At 32.6% G+C, this 14515-nt stretch overlaps 1 protein-coding gene across 1 annotated transcript; it reads right to left on the reverse strand.

The window, feature by feature from the left end:
• Positions 1-3458: 3458 nt before the first annotated feature.
• Positions 3459-13179, reverse strand: LOC111920121 (putative calcium-transporting ATPase 11, plasma membrane-type). Its single transcript, XM_023915699.3, has 7 exons — positions 12836-13179; positions 7186-7240; positions 5138-7074; positions 4832-4987; positions 4508-4679; positions 4118-4416; positions 3459-4023 (listed from the first exon to the last, which is right to left on the reverse strand). The coding sequence occupies exons 1-7, from the start codon at positions 13007-13009 to the stop codon at positions 3715-3717; spliced, it is 3102 nt and encodes a 1033-aa protein (XP_023771467.1). The 5' UTR covers positions 13010-13179; the 3' UTR covers positions 3459-3714.
• Positions 13180-14515: the final 1336 nt, after the last annotated feature.

Here is a 14515-nt window from a genome sequence, read left to right on the forward strand (position 1 = left end):
ACGATGAAGTCAAATGTGTATTTTTCATGATATTGAGTTCTGGATAAGTTGAATAGATTATTTGAGTTTAGATTCAATTGTTTCGAGTGTTATTTCAGATTTGTTGTTTATTGTTTCTAATGACCTATGTTTGATTTAATGAGTCTCGAAACTCATCACTTAGTATATGATCAAGTACTTGGGAATGCCAAAGGACTTCTAATTATTATTCTAATAGAAAAACCCAGTGATATTCATAGGGATAACGAGTTACTTGAAGATTGTTATGCGATGGTTGATTTTGGGAAAACCAAGTGGAGATACAAATGATTGTCAACCACAAAATAATGGTTAGCGCATCGAGTTCTTGATTAGGCTGGTGGGAGTGGCTTCGGTATTGGGTTGGCAACCTCGGCGAACATGGGGTCGAGGCATCGGTGTGTCGAGCTCGGCTCGACAACTCGATGGGGTTTTACCGATGAAAGAAGCATTAATACCTATTTTCCTTTTTTTTACCATTTAATCAAATTCATTTTTTTTTTCAAAAAATACCATCTTTTTTTTAAATACCCAATTTCAAAAATATAGCTGTTTTTTTTTTCAAAAAATTAAATTTTAAACCTTCAATCTTCAACTATAAATATCATTCTTTACCACATTCAAACATTCTTAATTCAATTCTCTTAACTTTCTTATTTTCAATTTTCTTCTAAACCCCTCACTAAAAATGACTCGTGTTTGGTCCCCTGAAGAAGGGACGTTACTGGCTCGTTCATGGATTGATGTAACATGAGACCTAATCAACATTAACATCAATGTCAGGTCAGTCCTAACATATTTTAGGCCTGGGGCGAAAACCAAAAAAGACCCTTTCATAAAAAATAAACTGAGGATAATCACAAAATGATCGTCATAAATATAATTTTACCTCTTTATAAATATTTCTTTAGTCATTTGCTGGGATAACCACCATCCGAAATGGGTCTGTTTCAGACTAACTTTATGTTACCAACAAAAAAAAAATATGTTTTGGATATCGAACAAAGCATTTCGACGAGAAAAAAACTATTTTTAATTTACAAGAACAAGTCCAAATTTGATGAACATTTCAAATTAATGGATCAATAGATTTTCTATTTTTTTTAATATTTGATGCAAATGAGAAAAAAAAATTACACTATATATATTAACAAAATCTAGAATTTTTAGTACAAATTTGATGGTCATTTTGGTAAACCCATAAAAATTATGTCATTTACGCATATTTTCCTAATATGATCACTTTTATGTTTATCCCTTTAAATTAAGTTTTAAAACAAATTAAATGCTAAAGTTTGAAATCATGTATTTTAACTAAAAATAAATGATTATAAAAAATAAAGTTCAAATACCCGTAATAATATGATCAGTTTTATTTTTATCCCTTTAAATTAAGTTTTAAAACAAATTTAATGCTAAAGTTTGAAATCATGTATTTTAACTAAAAATAAATGATTATAAACAAATAAAGTTCAAATATAGAAATTTAATCGGTGTAAATGATATATAGAAATTTAATCGGTGGAAATGATATACAAAGCAATTAAAAACAAACAAATATTAACCCATTAAACTTAGTTTTATATTTAATTTGTTTAAAACCTAATAGTAATTAGAATAAAAGAAACATTTGAATCCAACTAAAGATCTTTTGTTCAAAAAATAAGGTGCCTATAAACCAACTGAAATAGACATAAACTGCTATTACATTTAAGGGAGAATTTTATATATGTCCCTCTTAAACTTCAAAATATCATATTTGCCCAGTTTAATTTCTGAATATCATATTTACCCTTCATAAACCTTCAAAATATCATATTTGCCAAAATCATTTTTTATAATGTTTTTAATATTTTATATTCATTTTTATACCTTAGAATTATTATAATAACTAAAAAATTTAAACATATTATCCTTACATCATAATCTATGATAATGGAATGTGAACTTCTAAATTGTTGAAATGTCGCCCTCCTGACAAACAAAAAGATTCATCTTCAACCCTCATTATGGAATGTATATTTTGATTGTTTAGTTTTTGTTGTTGTTGATTATTACCATGTTGTAGATGGAGGATATTTTAGATATTATCATTGATATTTTAATGTTTAAAAACTATATATACGATATTTTGATATTTAAGAAGGGCATATATGATATTTTGATGTTTAAAAAAGACATATATGATATTTTGAAATTTTATGAAAGAGTAAATATGATATTAGAAATTTTATGAAGAGTAAATATGATATTTAGAAATTAAGTTGGGTAAATATGATATTTTGATATTCAAGAATGTCATATATTAAATTTTCCCTACATTTAATTATTACTTAAAATAAGACGTCATAGAGTCTATAGAAAGATTTGAACGTGCAACCTTCAAAAATGAAACAAACGGCTTCACCATCCCAGCTATAGCGGGTTTGTGATATTTTTGTGCTTACTTTATATATAATTTTTATATTTCAAAATAAATAAATTCATAAATATTAAGGCCCCGAACAGTCGTTGGGCCCGGGACGGCTGTCCACCTTGCCTTCCCTCTAGGTTGGCCATGATCAATGCGCCTAGCTTTTGGGAGAGAGTTATCAAAAAAATACAACTGTCAAGCCCCTATTCCTCGAAGCACGGATCAATTATTCTTCAAATTGAGACATGGAAAAACACTTGCAACTCATTTTAACAATGAGTTTCGTAGGGTGATGCATGAAACCGAAAATGATGAAAATGAAAATGCTTTGCTAAAAATGCTCTCGAGGCTTACTGTATTGAAGCTGATAAACATTTTTGGCTTGTTGAGTTTTGGCAAATTGTGAGGCAGTCCCCAAAATTTGCTCAAATTTAAAGTCATTGTCTTCTAATTTAAGTTTTTATTTTAAGTGTGTTATGTTTTCTAAATGTAATTGTGTATTAGTTTAATTTCAAGTGTTTTATGTTTTTTAAAATGTAAGTGTGTGATTCTTTTTCAAGTTAATGAAATTTAAGTTTGTATTAAAATAATTTATTTATATTAATTTCTTTATATAAAATAAATATTAAAAAAAAGTAACATGACAAGCGTGACAACTCACGCCATGTAAGTGACAAGTTTTTGGTGTAGCGTGGCAAAATATGACTTGGCGTCTAAGTGGACCATGACAAGTGTGATACCACTCCCTTCAATCTTATGATTAAAAATGACATGGAATATTTATTTATTACAATCTAACATAGCATAACTTCAATATTTTGGTCTAGGTCTGCAACTGTTACTGTTATGATATGGTGATGTTATATGGCTGATAGGTTTGCTAGATACTGCGATTTTGGTTTACAAGTGTTGCAGTTATGATGGTGAGTGGCATATCTTTCCATAAAATTGTAATTTTACCGAAGTCCAAATATATTGTGACAAATTAGAGTATAAATCTTAATCAACTGCAAAAAAACCCAAAACGGATACCAACAAAATCCACCATCCTTTAAAATATGAAACATTACTCAAACAAAAATAGAACTTGTAGGTTCATTTTATCAACATAACGGAATAAGAAAAATAAGAAGACATAATCGACATGCAAATCATCACACCTTTCAGCACAAGAAAAGTCATTAGTTTTTTTTTTTCTTTCTAAGTAAACTATACCATTTTCAGTTATGGTATTCCGTCAGTAAAAATAAAAGGGAAAGGAAAATTACCTTTTTAGGTTTCATTTAAACTATTTCGGGGCCATTGGGCAGACTCTCATACCCATCATGTTGTTCTTTAACAGCTGCTGTCTTCTCAACTGGAATACACTTCAAAACAACAGCAATCGGCATACTCACCAATCCAATCACAATACTTAGTCCCCACAGTTCCCAGTCCAGTGGCACAGTGCTTGCAAAAGTCCCAAGAAACTCCACTATTATTACTTGAAATACCACTGTCGATATCATCACACCCAAAAAAATCCAACTACTAAACATCCCACGGAAAATATTAATCTTGTCAATCTCACGGCTGTTTATTTCATTAAACACCTACAAAATTGAATATGTCACATATATCAATAATATATAGCTGATAATAACATATAATGAGGTAATTCATTAGAATTTAGAAGTTTGTAATAACCTGACAGAAGACGAAGGTGTTGAAGATAAAGGTGTTGAGAATGGCGGTTGAATCTGGGCCGTGTAAATTTAAGATCGGTTTCCCAGCAAAATTGAGAACAAACAGGACAGCCATTTGGTAAATACTTTGACCAATGATATTCCGCCACATGGTCTTGGTGATGAAACTGTCGGTTCTCTTGACAGGTTGTCGTTTCATTAGACCATCGTTTGGTGGTTCGGTGGCCAGTGCCAGTGCACCCAATGTGTCCATGATCAGGTTCACCCAAAGTAACTGGACAGCTGTAAGTGGTGCAGATCCTGAGATTTGTAGAGTATATAATAAGTTAATGTCTTAAGAAATAATTTTCTTGAAGATGTATATATAAAGACTAAATAAGAAGGTATAGACCTGTGATGCATGCGGAAACAAAGTTGATCATAAGAGCAACGATGTTTACAGTCAACTGGAACTGTACGAATTTTTGGATATTGATGTAGACCGCACGTCCCCATTTTGCTACTTTTACAATTGTTGCAAAATCATCGTCCATCACGATGACATCAGCTTGTTCTTTTGCAACCTATATGTATAGTTTCTAGATATTATTTTGTGGTGGATATTAGGGAAACACAAGAAATAGCAATGTATTTTCATTGAATCATATATTTTTCAAAGTACAATGCTATAACAAGAAAAAAAAATATGAGAAAGAATTTGAATTATGGTACAAACCTCGGTTCCTGCTATGCCCATGGCAAATCCAATATCAGACTCGTGTAAAGCAGGAGCATCATTTGTGCCATCACCTGTAACCGCCACAACTTCTGACATGGCTTTCAGATGCTTCACAAGTTCATGTTTGTCTGTTGGTGATGATCTAGCCATTACCTGTAATGACAAAAGAGTTCAATGCAATAAATAGCAATGTACTTTCATTTCCTCCTATCACAACATTATAATATAAAATATCAACACAATTATAGAATTGATGGATTTTCCAAAGTATAATGTCTTAATAAGAAATAACCGAAAAAATACCTGAATTCTAGGAGCGATTTCGTTCAATTCCTGGATGGTTTTGGTTCGAAAATCTGGACCTTCAATGGCTATGCCACCTTCGGTAAGTATACCACATTCCTTTGCAATGGCTTTAGCAGTGTTGATATTATCACCAGTAACCATACGAACAGTAATACCAGCAGCCAAACAGGTTTCAACTGCCTCTTTTACCCCCGGCCTAAGTGGGTCCTTAATTCCAACAACCGCAATCAATGTGTAACCACTCTCGGGTAGATTTTTTTCACAATCAAAGCTACCTTCAACATCCAAATAAGCCAAACAAAGAGTTCTCAAAGCCTCAACCGCAAACTCCTCAATAACATTCGTAACAAATTTCACTTTCTCTTCAGACAAAGGAACAACCTCTCCATTTCCATCGATCATTTTGTCACATAATCCCAACACTATTTCAGATGCACCTTTACAAAAAGCACGCGTTTGACCTTCCGGAAGAGTCACAATCACCGACATTTTCTTTTTAGCAGAATTAAAAGGTTCCATTTTCAACATTTTAATCTCACGGCGTACAGTTTCAAAATCGCCGCCTAGATCCAACCCGTATTGTAGTATTGCAGATTCAGTCGGGGTACCTAAAATTGAAGTTTTTCCGGATTTGTCCTTCACCACCTCAGAACCTGTGCATTCAAATATACCTTGCAAGAGAACATCCGATACCCTTTCCGGTAATTTTGCATTATCTTTAACGTCTTTAATTTCACCGGATACGAATATTTTAGTAACTACCATGTGATTCGTTGTTAAAGTCCCGGTTTTATCCGTGCATATAACAGTAGAAGAACCCATTGTCTCACAAGCAGATAGATGTCTCACAAGTGCTTTGTCTTTCATTAATTCCTTCATAGCAAACGCCAGACTTAAAGTAACCGCAAGAGGTAACCCTTCGGGTACAGCAACCACGATTATAGTAACCGCGGTTGCGAAATAATCCAACATACTCAAAGCATCAGCAGACGACCAAGTTGTAAACTCATTGCGCATTGCTTTTTCAATGAGAAACCTCACAGTCAACACAAGAAAAGTCAAAATTGCGAAAACCAATCCGATTTTTCCAATGATAGTAGCGACACCGTTTAGTTTCACTTGTAAAGGAGTCTCGTCTTCTCCTTCTTCGCTTAATGTTTCCATTAACTTTCCCCATTCGGTTTTCATGCCGACCGCTGTGACGAGCATTTTGGCTGAGCCGTCTTGTACTTTTGTTCCGGCGAGTAGGAACGGTTTTTTCTCGTTAATGATCACAGGATCGCTCTCGCCGGTTAAACTAGATTCGTCGATTAATAAATTGTATCCGGAGATGAATATTCCGTCGGCGGGAACTTGGTCGCCGATGGATAAATGGACGACGTCGCCGACCACCAGGTCGTAAATTGAGACCTTTTGGCGACACGTGTCTCGAGTGACATGACATGCAATCTTTTTTTTCTCCTTGTCGAGGTCTTTAAATTGTAACGATTGTTTGTAGTCGCTGACAGCAGTGACAGTGACGACTAGTAAAATACTGAGTAAGATTCCGAGTCCATCGTATATTCCGTTTGGAAAGCCTTCGGTTGCGAGTCCTACGCCTATTGAGACAATGGCGCATACTATAAGGATGATAAGAGTCAAATCATGAAGGGCGTCCCATATGAACATGAAGAAACTCTTGGAAGGCTTTTCGGTGTACTTGTTGATTCCGTATGTTTCTTGTCTGGTAGGTATATCGGTTGATTTGACTCCTTCGTCGATTGATACGTTGACTACTTCTGCGATTCCGTTGACTCCATTAAGGGATCGTAAGGCTTTCATGTCGTAATTACGAACCATGGATGCGAGTTTGTCTGGGTTTTTGCTGTATTCGGAATGTTTTATGTCTCTTGGTTGATGGGGTTCGCGTGTCATGTTTTGAGGGTGAGCGGCAGCTGTGAGTTGAGGCATGCATGAATGAATAATGAACAAAAAGAAAGAGAAAAACCTTGAAAGGTGCATATTAGATACAGTATGTTATATGTATTGGTGTTTTAAAAGAATACCATCCATAAAGCGCATTGCTGCCCTTATGGCGATGAAGGTAACACGCAGGTCTTCCTGCAAAGGTAAAAACAAAATGATTTAGTGAAAAAGATCTTAGGCAAATTAAATATGTTCTGAATATATATATTTTTTGTTAGAAGAGTTGATTATGGTTGCAAACTCATGCATAACATATCTACATTAGATCCACATTTAACCTGGAATTCCTAGGCTAATAGTTTTTTTCTTGGTTCCATGAGAAATCAGTGTGTCTTAAAAAATGCAGAGGAGCAGTTGAAACACATATTGAGCTCAGAAAATGATTGGTTTATTAACAATGAGTTCATAATGATCGTCTATCAAAGTTGAATCTATATCGTGTTTATGCATGGTGCTCCTTAACTTGGGAAACAACGTGCTTTTCTATTTGATTTTGCAACTGATTTTCAGTCTACTTTGTTTAATTGATCTTATCCACCTCACCCATGTATGGGTGGTGCATGTATATATTTACCTTAACTATGATCTGAATCTAAATCGCATTTGCATGTATGATCCATACACAATCCTCGAAGACTATAAATCTTTTTCATGCTGACAATTCCATGGAATATAAAGAAATGAAAGATATCATCTCTTTCTTTTCTTCATGAACAAGGCAATATTGTGTTTGTGCCTCAAGAGCTGATTTGGCTCCGCTGGCTCGTTTTTGACATGGCCCCAAGTCCACTCCTAGCTACTACTTTGTGGTGTGCCAGTCGAATTGCTATTCAAATTCCTTACAATGATGCCTTCCATTAATGCACCAAACACCGTGAAATTAACTCACACTTTGTTCATCAAACATAAGGTTTCACAACATTCATTTCCTTCCTTTAATCAACATCTTCACCAAAAAGCTCATTCTCCTAGTTGTTTTCAAGTCCTGGTTTCCATACTCAAGTTGGGTTTATTATATGTATATTTTTATAGTATATATAGGGGTTAAATTTGTTGTGTTATTTCTCGTCCCTTGGTTTAGGTATATATTACTTTCCCTTTTCTCCTTTTAGGATTAATGTATCAGAAACGTTTTTTCCAAAAAATCCGTTTGAGCTTTTTGGCATCGTGATTCTCTTCTAGATACTTAATGGTGATCTTTCTTTTTGGATATTAAAACTAGTATTAGATTGTATAAAGTTGCAGGAGAGAATTAAAGATAGTATGGGAGCTAAAACAAACAAACATGTGGAGTGGAGGAGCTGAATAATTAAAGCTTTTGGCAACCCAAGATATATACTATTCTTGTGAATCGTTCATTAAAATTTAAAAGTATAAAACAATACAATGTATTTTCTGCAGTGACGGGACCTTCCATTATAAATATGACATTTATATGTAGGACAATATATTGGTGGGGTGTGTCAGAGCTGGAGGAAAGTTCGACGAAATTTCCATGGTATCCAGAAAGGTAAACGAATCTACAGGTCTTTTTCCAGGAAATTTCCTTTGTTAAAACTTGCATTTTCTTCAAACCCAGAGGGTCTTTCTTGAAATTCATGTTGAAAGTCTAGGTTTGACCCTTTCGACGCATACAAGGGTTACCTACAAATGGACTCGTTTGGTCGGTTTGCTTATTTATAAGTTATTAATGACTTCATCTTTATTTTAATTATTGTTATATTTATCATAATTTTATATTTAAACGATTTGAAATGTCTGTCCAATAAAAATAAATACTAACTAAAGAAACATTATCTCTGCCTCCACGATGTCCAATAACACTAGTTACCATTTTTACTTTTTGAAAAGTTCTCGCGATAAAATTATTAACAAATCAATAATAATGCAAATAAAGCAACCATCATTAAGTGATAGAATCCATAATGTTTATGGGAGTGTTAGTTATATGAAGAAAAAAAATAGCTTTTAACCTTTTAAATTATATAAAATTGCATAAAAAGGCACCGTAAAAAAGCTAAATGTGAAATATAATAAATAAAAACGTAATTCTGAAAATTGATTAAAAATCTTAACAATTTCTTCTTAAATAGTACATAAAATATCTTTTAGATTTAAAGTTTTTTATTTATACTAAAAACTAAAAGTTCACCCTTCTAAACAATTTTTTTTGTTTACATCGAACTTTTTGTTAAAAGTTACCTAGAAGCTCTCAAAAGTCCATCACCAAAACGCCTATATGTGTTTTTTCATTTTATAAGAGCATTCCATATAAATATTTTACCACTAAAAAACTTTTGGTTAATGTTTGAATACAATTTTACTTATCTACCACCCAATAATCGCTATTTTAGTTAATAGTGCTACGTATTCAACAGAGAAAATTACAAAATAGCCATTCAGGGGAAACACTTGACAAAATTGTCATCCCTTAAATTTTCACCAAAATAGCACTAATTTCTGAACTTTTTCACATTGTTAGATGCTACTCCCTCATTTTTTTTTCACACACAAGATTTTCAATCAAGAAATTAAATATCCTTCTATCTTTTATTCCTATAAATTCTCATACCCATTAAAATAATGACATGTGTCATATTAATATCCTAAAATATCTTTAAATTTCATTAAATGAACATTAAATGTTACACATATCACCATTTAATTTGGTAGAATGATATGTAGAAATAAAAGATAAGAGGATATTTAATTTCTCTTTTCAAAATCTCTTTCAACCTAACTATCCACGAGAAAAGGTTTGCTGGAAATTACTTTTTGAAGATCCCCGTTATAAAGAAGGTTCAAAAAAATTGATTAAAAATTATGAATTTAGCATTCAGTAAGGAAAAATTTCGTATTATATATATATATATATATATATATATATATATATATATATATATATATATATATATATATATATATATATATATATATATATATATATATGGACCATATAAAACAAATTTGAAAGAAAAAGTGACCCCTTGCGAAAAAAAATATATAGTCATTTGTGTAAAAAGTTTGTATTTTTTTCTAAAAAGCATTTTATTAAAAGGATTTCCCAATTTTGAACATTTTTGTGATATTCGCATGTATTTATCTTCATATTATAAACAACATAAATATGTTAGCTGATAATGAAAAAAACATATCCTTGTTGATAGCTTCAAACTTTTAAGGGAAAATGACTTAAAAGTCCAACGAAGTTTCCAAACCATTCAAAAAACATCAATCATGTTTTGTATGCTCAAAAAAACTCAACGAACTTAACCTTTTGTCTAAAAAGTCCAACAAAGTTCCAAACCGTTTAGAAAATTCCAATTTTGTTTTGTTTAAGTTTGTTGGGTTTTTTTTTTGAACAGTCAAAACATGATTGGAGTGTTTTAAACGTTTTGGAAACTTCGTTAGTCTAACAAGTCATTTTATCGATACGGTAATAAGTCACGTCATCTGTTTCTCTTATTTGACTTTCAGAAAAGTGTAACTTAGTTGGACCTTTTAGACAAAATGTTAAGTTTGTTGGGTTTTTTTGAACAGACAAAACATGATTGGAGTTTTTTGAACGGTTTGGAAACTTCGTTGGGATTTTAAGTCATTTTCCCAACTTTTAACTAAGATAATTTTTTATGCTTGTCACCTTTGCGGCCTGCATCTCATTGATGATCAAGTGATATTAATTCAAGAAGTATTTTACACCAAACAATCATGTAATTTATTAATGAGGAAAAACTGTTATTACAATTAGCAATTGTAGAATATTTAATTTGGCTATAAATCCAAAGATGATCTCTTTATACATACGGTCTGGTGCATAATCTACTTTTTCTAGATCTCGAGTAATTAATTATGAGATGAATAAAAAAAACACATTAATTAACAAAAACATAAGTTGTATTAGACTCGTAACAAATAGCAACGGATGAAGATAAGGTTCGTTTATTAAAAAGTGTTTTCTAATAACAGATCATTTCAATATGTCAAGTCAAACATTAATTTTGAAAACTAGGAATCTAAACGAAAAAGGCTAAACGTATAGAAAAGGGCTAAAAACGGCACCTCGTGAATTATTGAAGAAGAAAATTGTAAAATTCATGAGAGAAATGATGCAAATGGTCTAGGAGACTAGGACACGGATATTGACAAGAAAAACTTGGCATGACCTACACTACACGTTTATAAATTTTATCCTCATTATCGTTATTTATATTAAACATTTGTTAAAAGTTCTATAAAAAAAATAATAAAACACCATAACAATAGTAATGATATAAAATCCTTATAACAACTTGTATGAATGAAATTGACAAACAACTTGTATGAATGAAATTGACAAAAAGTATGGTGTATTACGAGTCTAATCCGTAAGTGCAGGGGCTTCTTGCAACTTATTTGTACTTTTCATGTTGTTTAAAAAGGTTTTTATTTATTGGAATTTGAAATAAACAATGTTGAAGGCCACTATCGCACTATCTCCCAGATCTATATTAGACTATTACCCCTATTATTTAATAGTCCCTCTTTTTTGGAAACTATCAAACGTGTATGGCCTGTGGGCTACGGGGATGCGTCTACTATTAATAGTAAGGTTGAATTCATCACACCGATTGACCATTATTATGTCTATTCTTAATTACCTGGAAATACAATAATAAAACACTTAAATACAGTTTTTGATCTTCTAAAATATTTATTAAAAATACATCACTCATAAAACATTCTTAAAGTGAATGTTATATGTTCAGAATAACACAAAATAAAAATAAAGTATGTGTGTGTGTTTTTTTTGTTACTTTTATATGGTGAAAGAGATAATGAAATGACAGATAACAAAGCCTTGGTTTTCCCGATTATTGAAATTGTCACCCTACGTTTATTCTTATGGTTGTTTTTTGTCAAGGAGGAACTAATCTTGCTTTCTTTTTTTTTTTTTTTTAACCATCAAATCTAACCTTCGACCTCAAAAAAAGAGGGCAACACCTGATACCGTTGGGCTAGAAGTAACTAATCTTGCTCGATCTTATCATTTAATATGTTGACCCGAATGTAAATCACTCATCCTAAATGGGTTAGGCGGCTGAAATCTATCGAAAGAGGTGGGGTATCAATATCAGCGATCAGTAAATTAAAGTGTGGTGGAATCACTTTTGACACGCAAACTTGAAAAGTAAAAAATATCGAAGTTATGTGTGTCCACATCCGGATTCTAACTATAAATTATATTCCATTAACAATCCATACTGTTTTCTATCATCGTTGAAACTTCGATATTCTATTCATGCTATATGTTTCTGTAACGTTTACATTGACCAGATAATAAAATAAGAGAGAAATACTGTGGGGGTGGAAATGAAATATGACGTTTACAAAATAAAGAGCGATAGACAATTAGTATATGTATGGATTTAACTCATTGAAGCCGAAAATTTTGAATTTGAACAAATGAAATTTTCAATATATTCTGTCTGTTCCATACCAATATTTTTCTAACAAACTTTAACGGCAGATTTTATTATGTTCATCACGATTTGACTTCTGACTTTTATGTTTAACTTAATGATTCCGTGTTATAGATCTTAATCAACAGAAATTTTGATTGTTTCCTTCAAGCATGTAAAGTTTTTTTTGGCGATAGAACAATTTACGAGGGCTTTGATTATCAAATCAAATACATATAGGCATGAGAGAGAGAGAGAGAGAGAGAGAGAGAGAGAGAGAGAGGATTAGAACCTTGATTTTGCTAAGTCGGTTCTGGTGAATAGAGCGCTTTTCGAGATCAGCGACATGACGGAAGCGACGGCGGTGGTTTTTGACGAGGGAAACGGCGTTGCGCCATTTCTTCAGAGCCGCTTCCGACGGATGCTTGGCCGGAAAATCAAAATCCTTCTTCAAATAGTCTTCCATTTCAACTGGCTAGCAGCTGCACCGCCAGCCGGCGGAGCACAAATTAGTAAGCGAGAGATTGAGGATGAGACCAATATTCGGTTGATGGCATATGACTAGAGTATCATCCTCTCCTTTGTAACGCAAATGAACCTCTTTATTACAGACTTGGAATTTGGAGACGCATCGGAATGAGATATATGTTGCTCTTTATAACTATAGGAACATAAACATTTACGGATAGTGGGGCCGGGTCCTGAGTCCTGATGGGTGGAAAAAATAAATTAGCAAAAAATAGGCCCATCAACGGTATGGCCGGCCCAAATTGGAATACTTATTTATTTTAGTTTTTGAAAGATGTGATACAGCCCGAACCTGAATTTTATCGAAGCCTCTCCGAAGCTGTTTTTATTCGCACACGTAACACTTCATTTATAGCCCATAGTCTATACCATCCACGTTTACTTTGACAATAAAGATGAAGGATAATGACGGGTAATATATAATTTTGATCTTCATCTATTTGGTCATTGAGTATTTTTTTTTTTGTCTATATTTATCTTTATAACTTGTTAAACTGTACATATTCAGTTCTTATGACCGGTTACTCCAAGTTAGCCTGGAAAATGATTTGATAGGATAATATATTTATCATTTTCTACACATTTAGTCCTTAATATTTTTGTACACTTTTAGTCCTTAATATTTTTTTGTTCAAAATAAGTCATTTTTATTTTTGTACTCATTAAGTACTTATGAATGATTTATTTAGATTTTCCTCACAACATCTTACGTGGGACAATTTTTGATGAAGTGTGTGAGGCTTTTAATGTTTATGTACAATGTCTCATTTTCACAACCAAAAATTTTCATTTTTAAATAAAGCAAAACTCTTTAATTATAAATCAATTATTAAGAAAAAAATGTTTATTCCAAAATACGTTTATCAAAAATCAGAGTAATATAAAAAACACGAAATCCTCAATATTGTTGATGAGTGTGTACAACAAATGTATTACCAAGCATAACTGGCCCACACGGCCACACTCATCATATTGGAATACATTTTCGGACTGGAAAGCCAACATGCAGGCTGCAACAGGTCCAATCAGTCATCGTACTGGAATACACAGGGTTTGTTGGCATGTCGCCTTAACCTAACCGTTCTTCTCGAGCCTCCGTGCCTATGGCTTACAGTCGGGCCGCAACAGGTATCTTGGCCTAGAACATATAGCAGGACCACCTCAACCTATCCCATCATCTATGGCTATCCCACGTAAGATGTCGTGAGAAAAAAACTAAAGAAATCATTCATAAGTATTGAATCAAGAACAAAAATGACTTATTGTGCAACAAAAAAAAAATATTAAGGACTAAATGTGCACAAAAATATTAAGGACTAAATGTGTACAGAGTGAGAAATATATTACCCTAATAAGTCATTTTTACCAGCTAACCTGGAGTAGCCGGTCATCAGGACTTAATGTGTACAGTTTAAAAAGTTGAAGGGGTAAATGTGGACGAAAA

Source organism: Lactuca sativa, chromosome 8 (assembly GCF_002870075.4).
Source record: "Lactuca sativa cultivar Salinas chromosome 8, Lsat_Salinas_v11, whole genome shotgun sequence".
Classification (NCBI taxonomy): domain Eukaryota; kingdom Viridiplantae; phylum Streptophyta; class Magnoliopsida; order Asterales; family Asteraceae; genus Lactuca; species Lactuca sativa.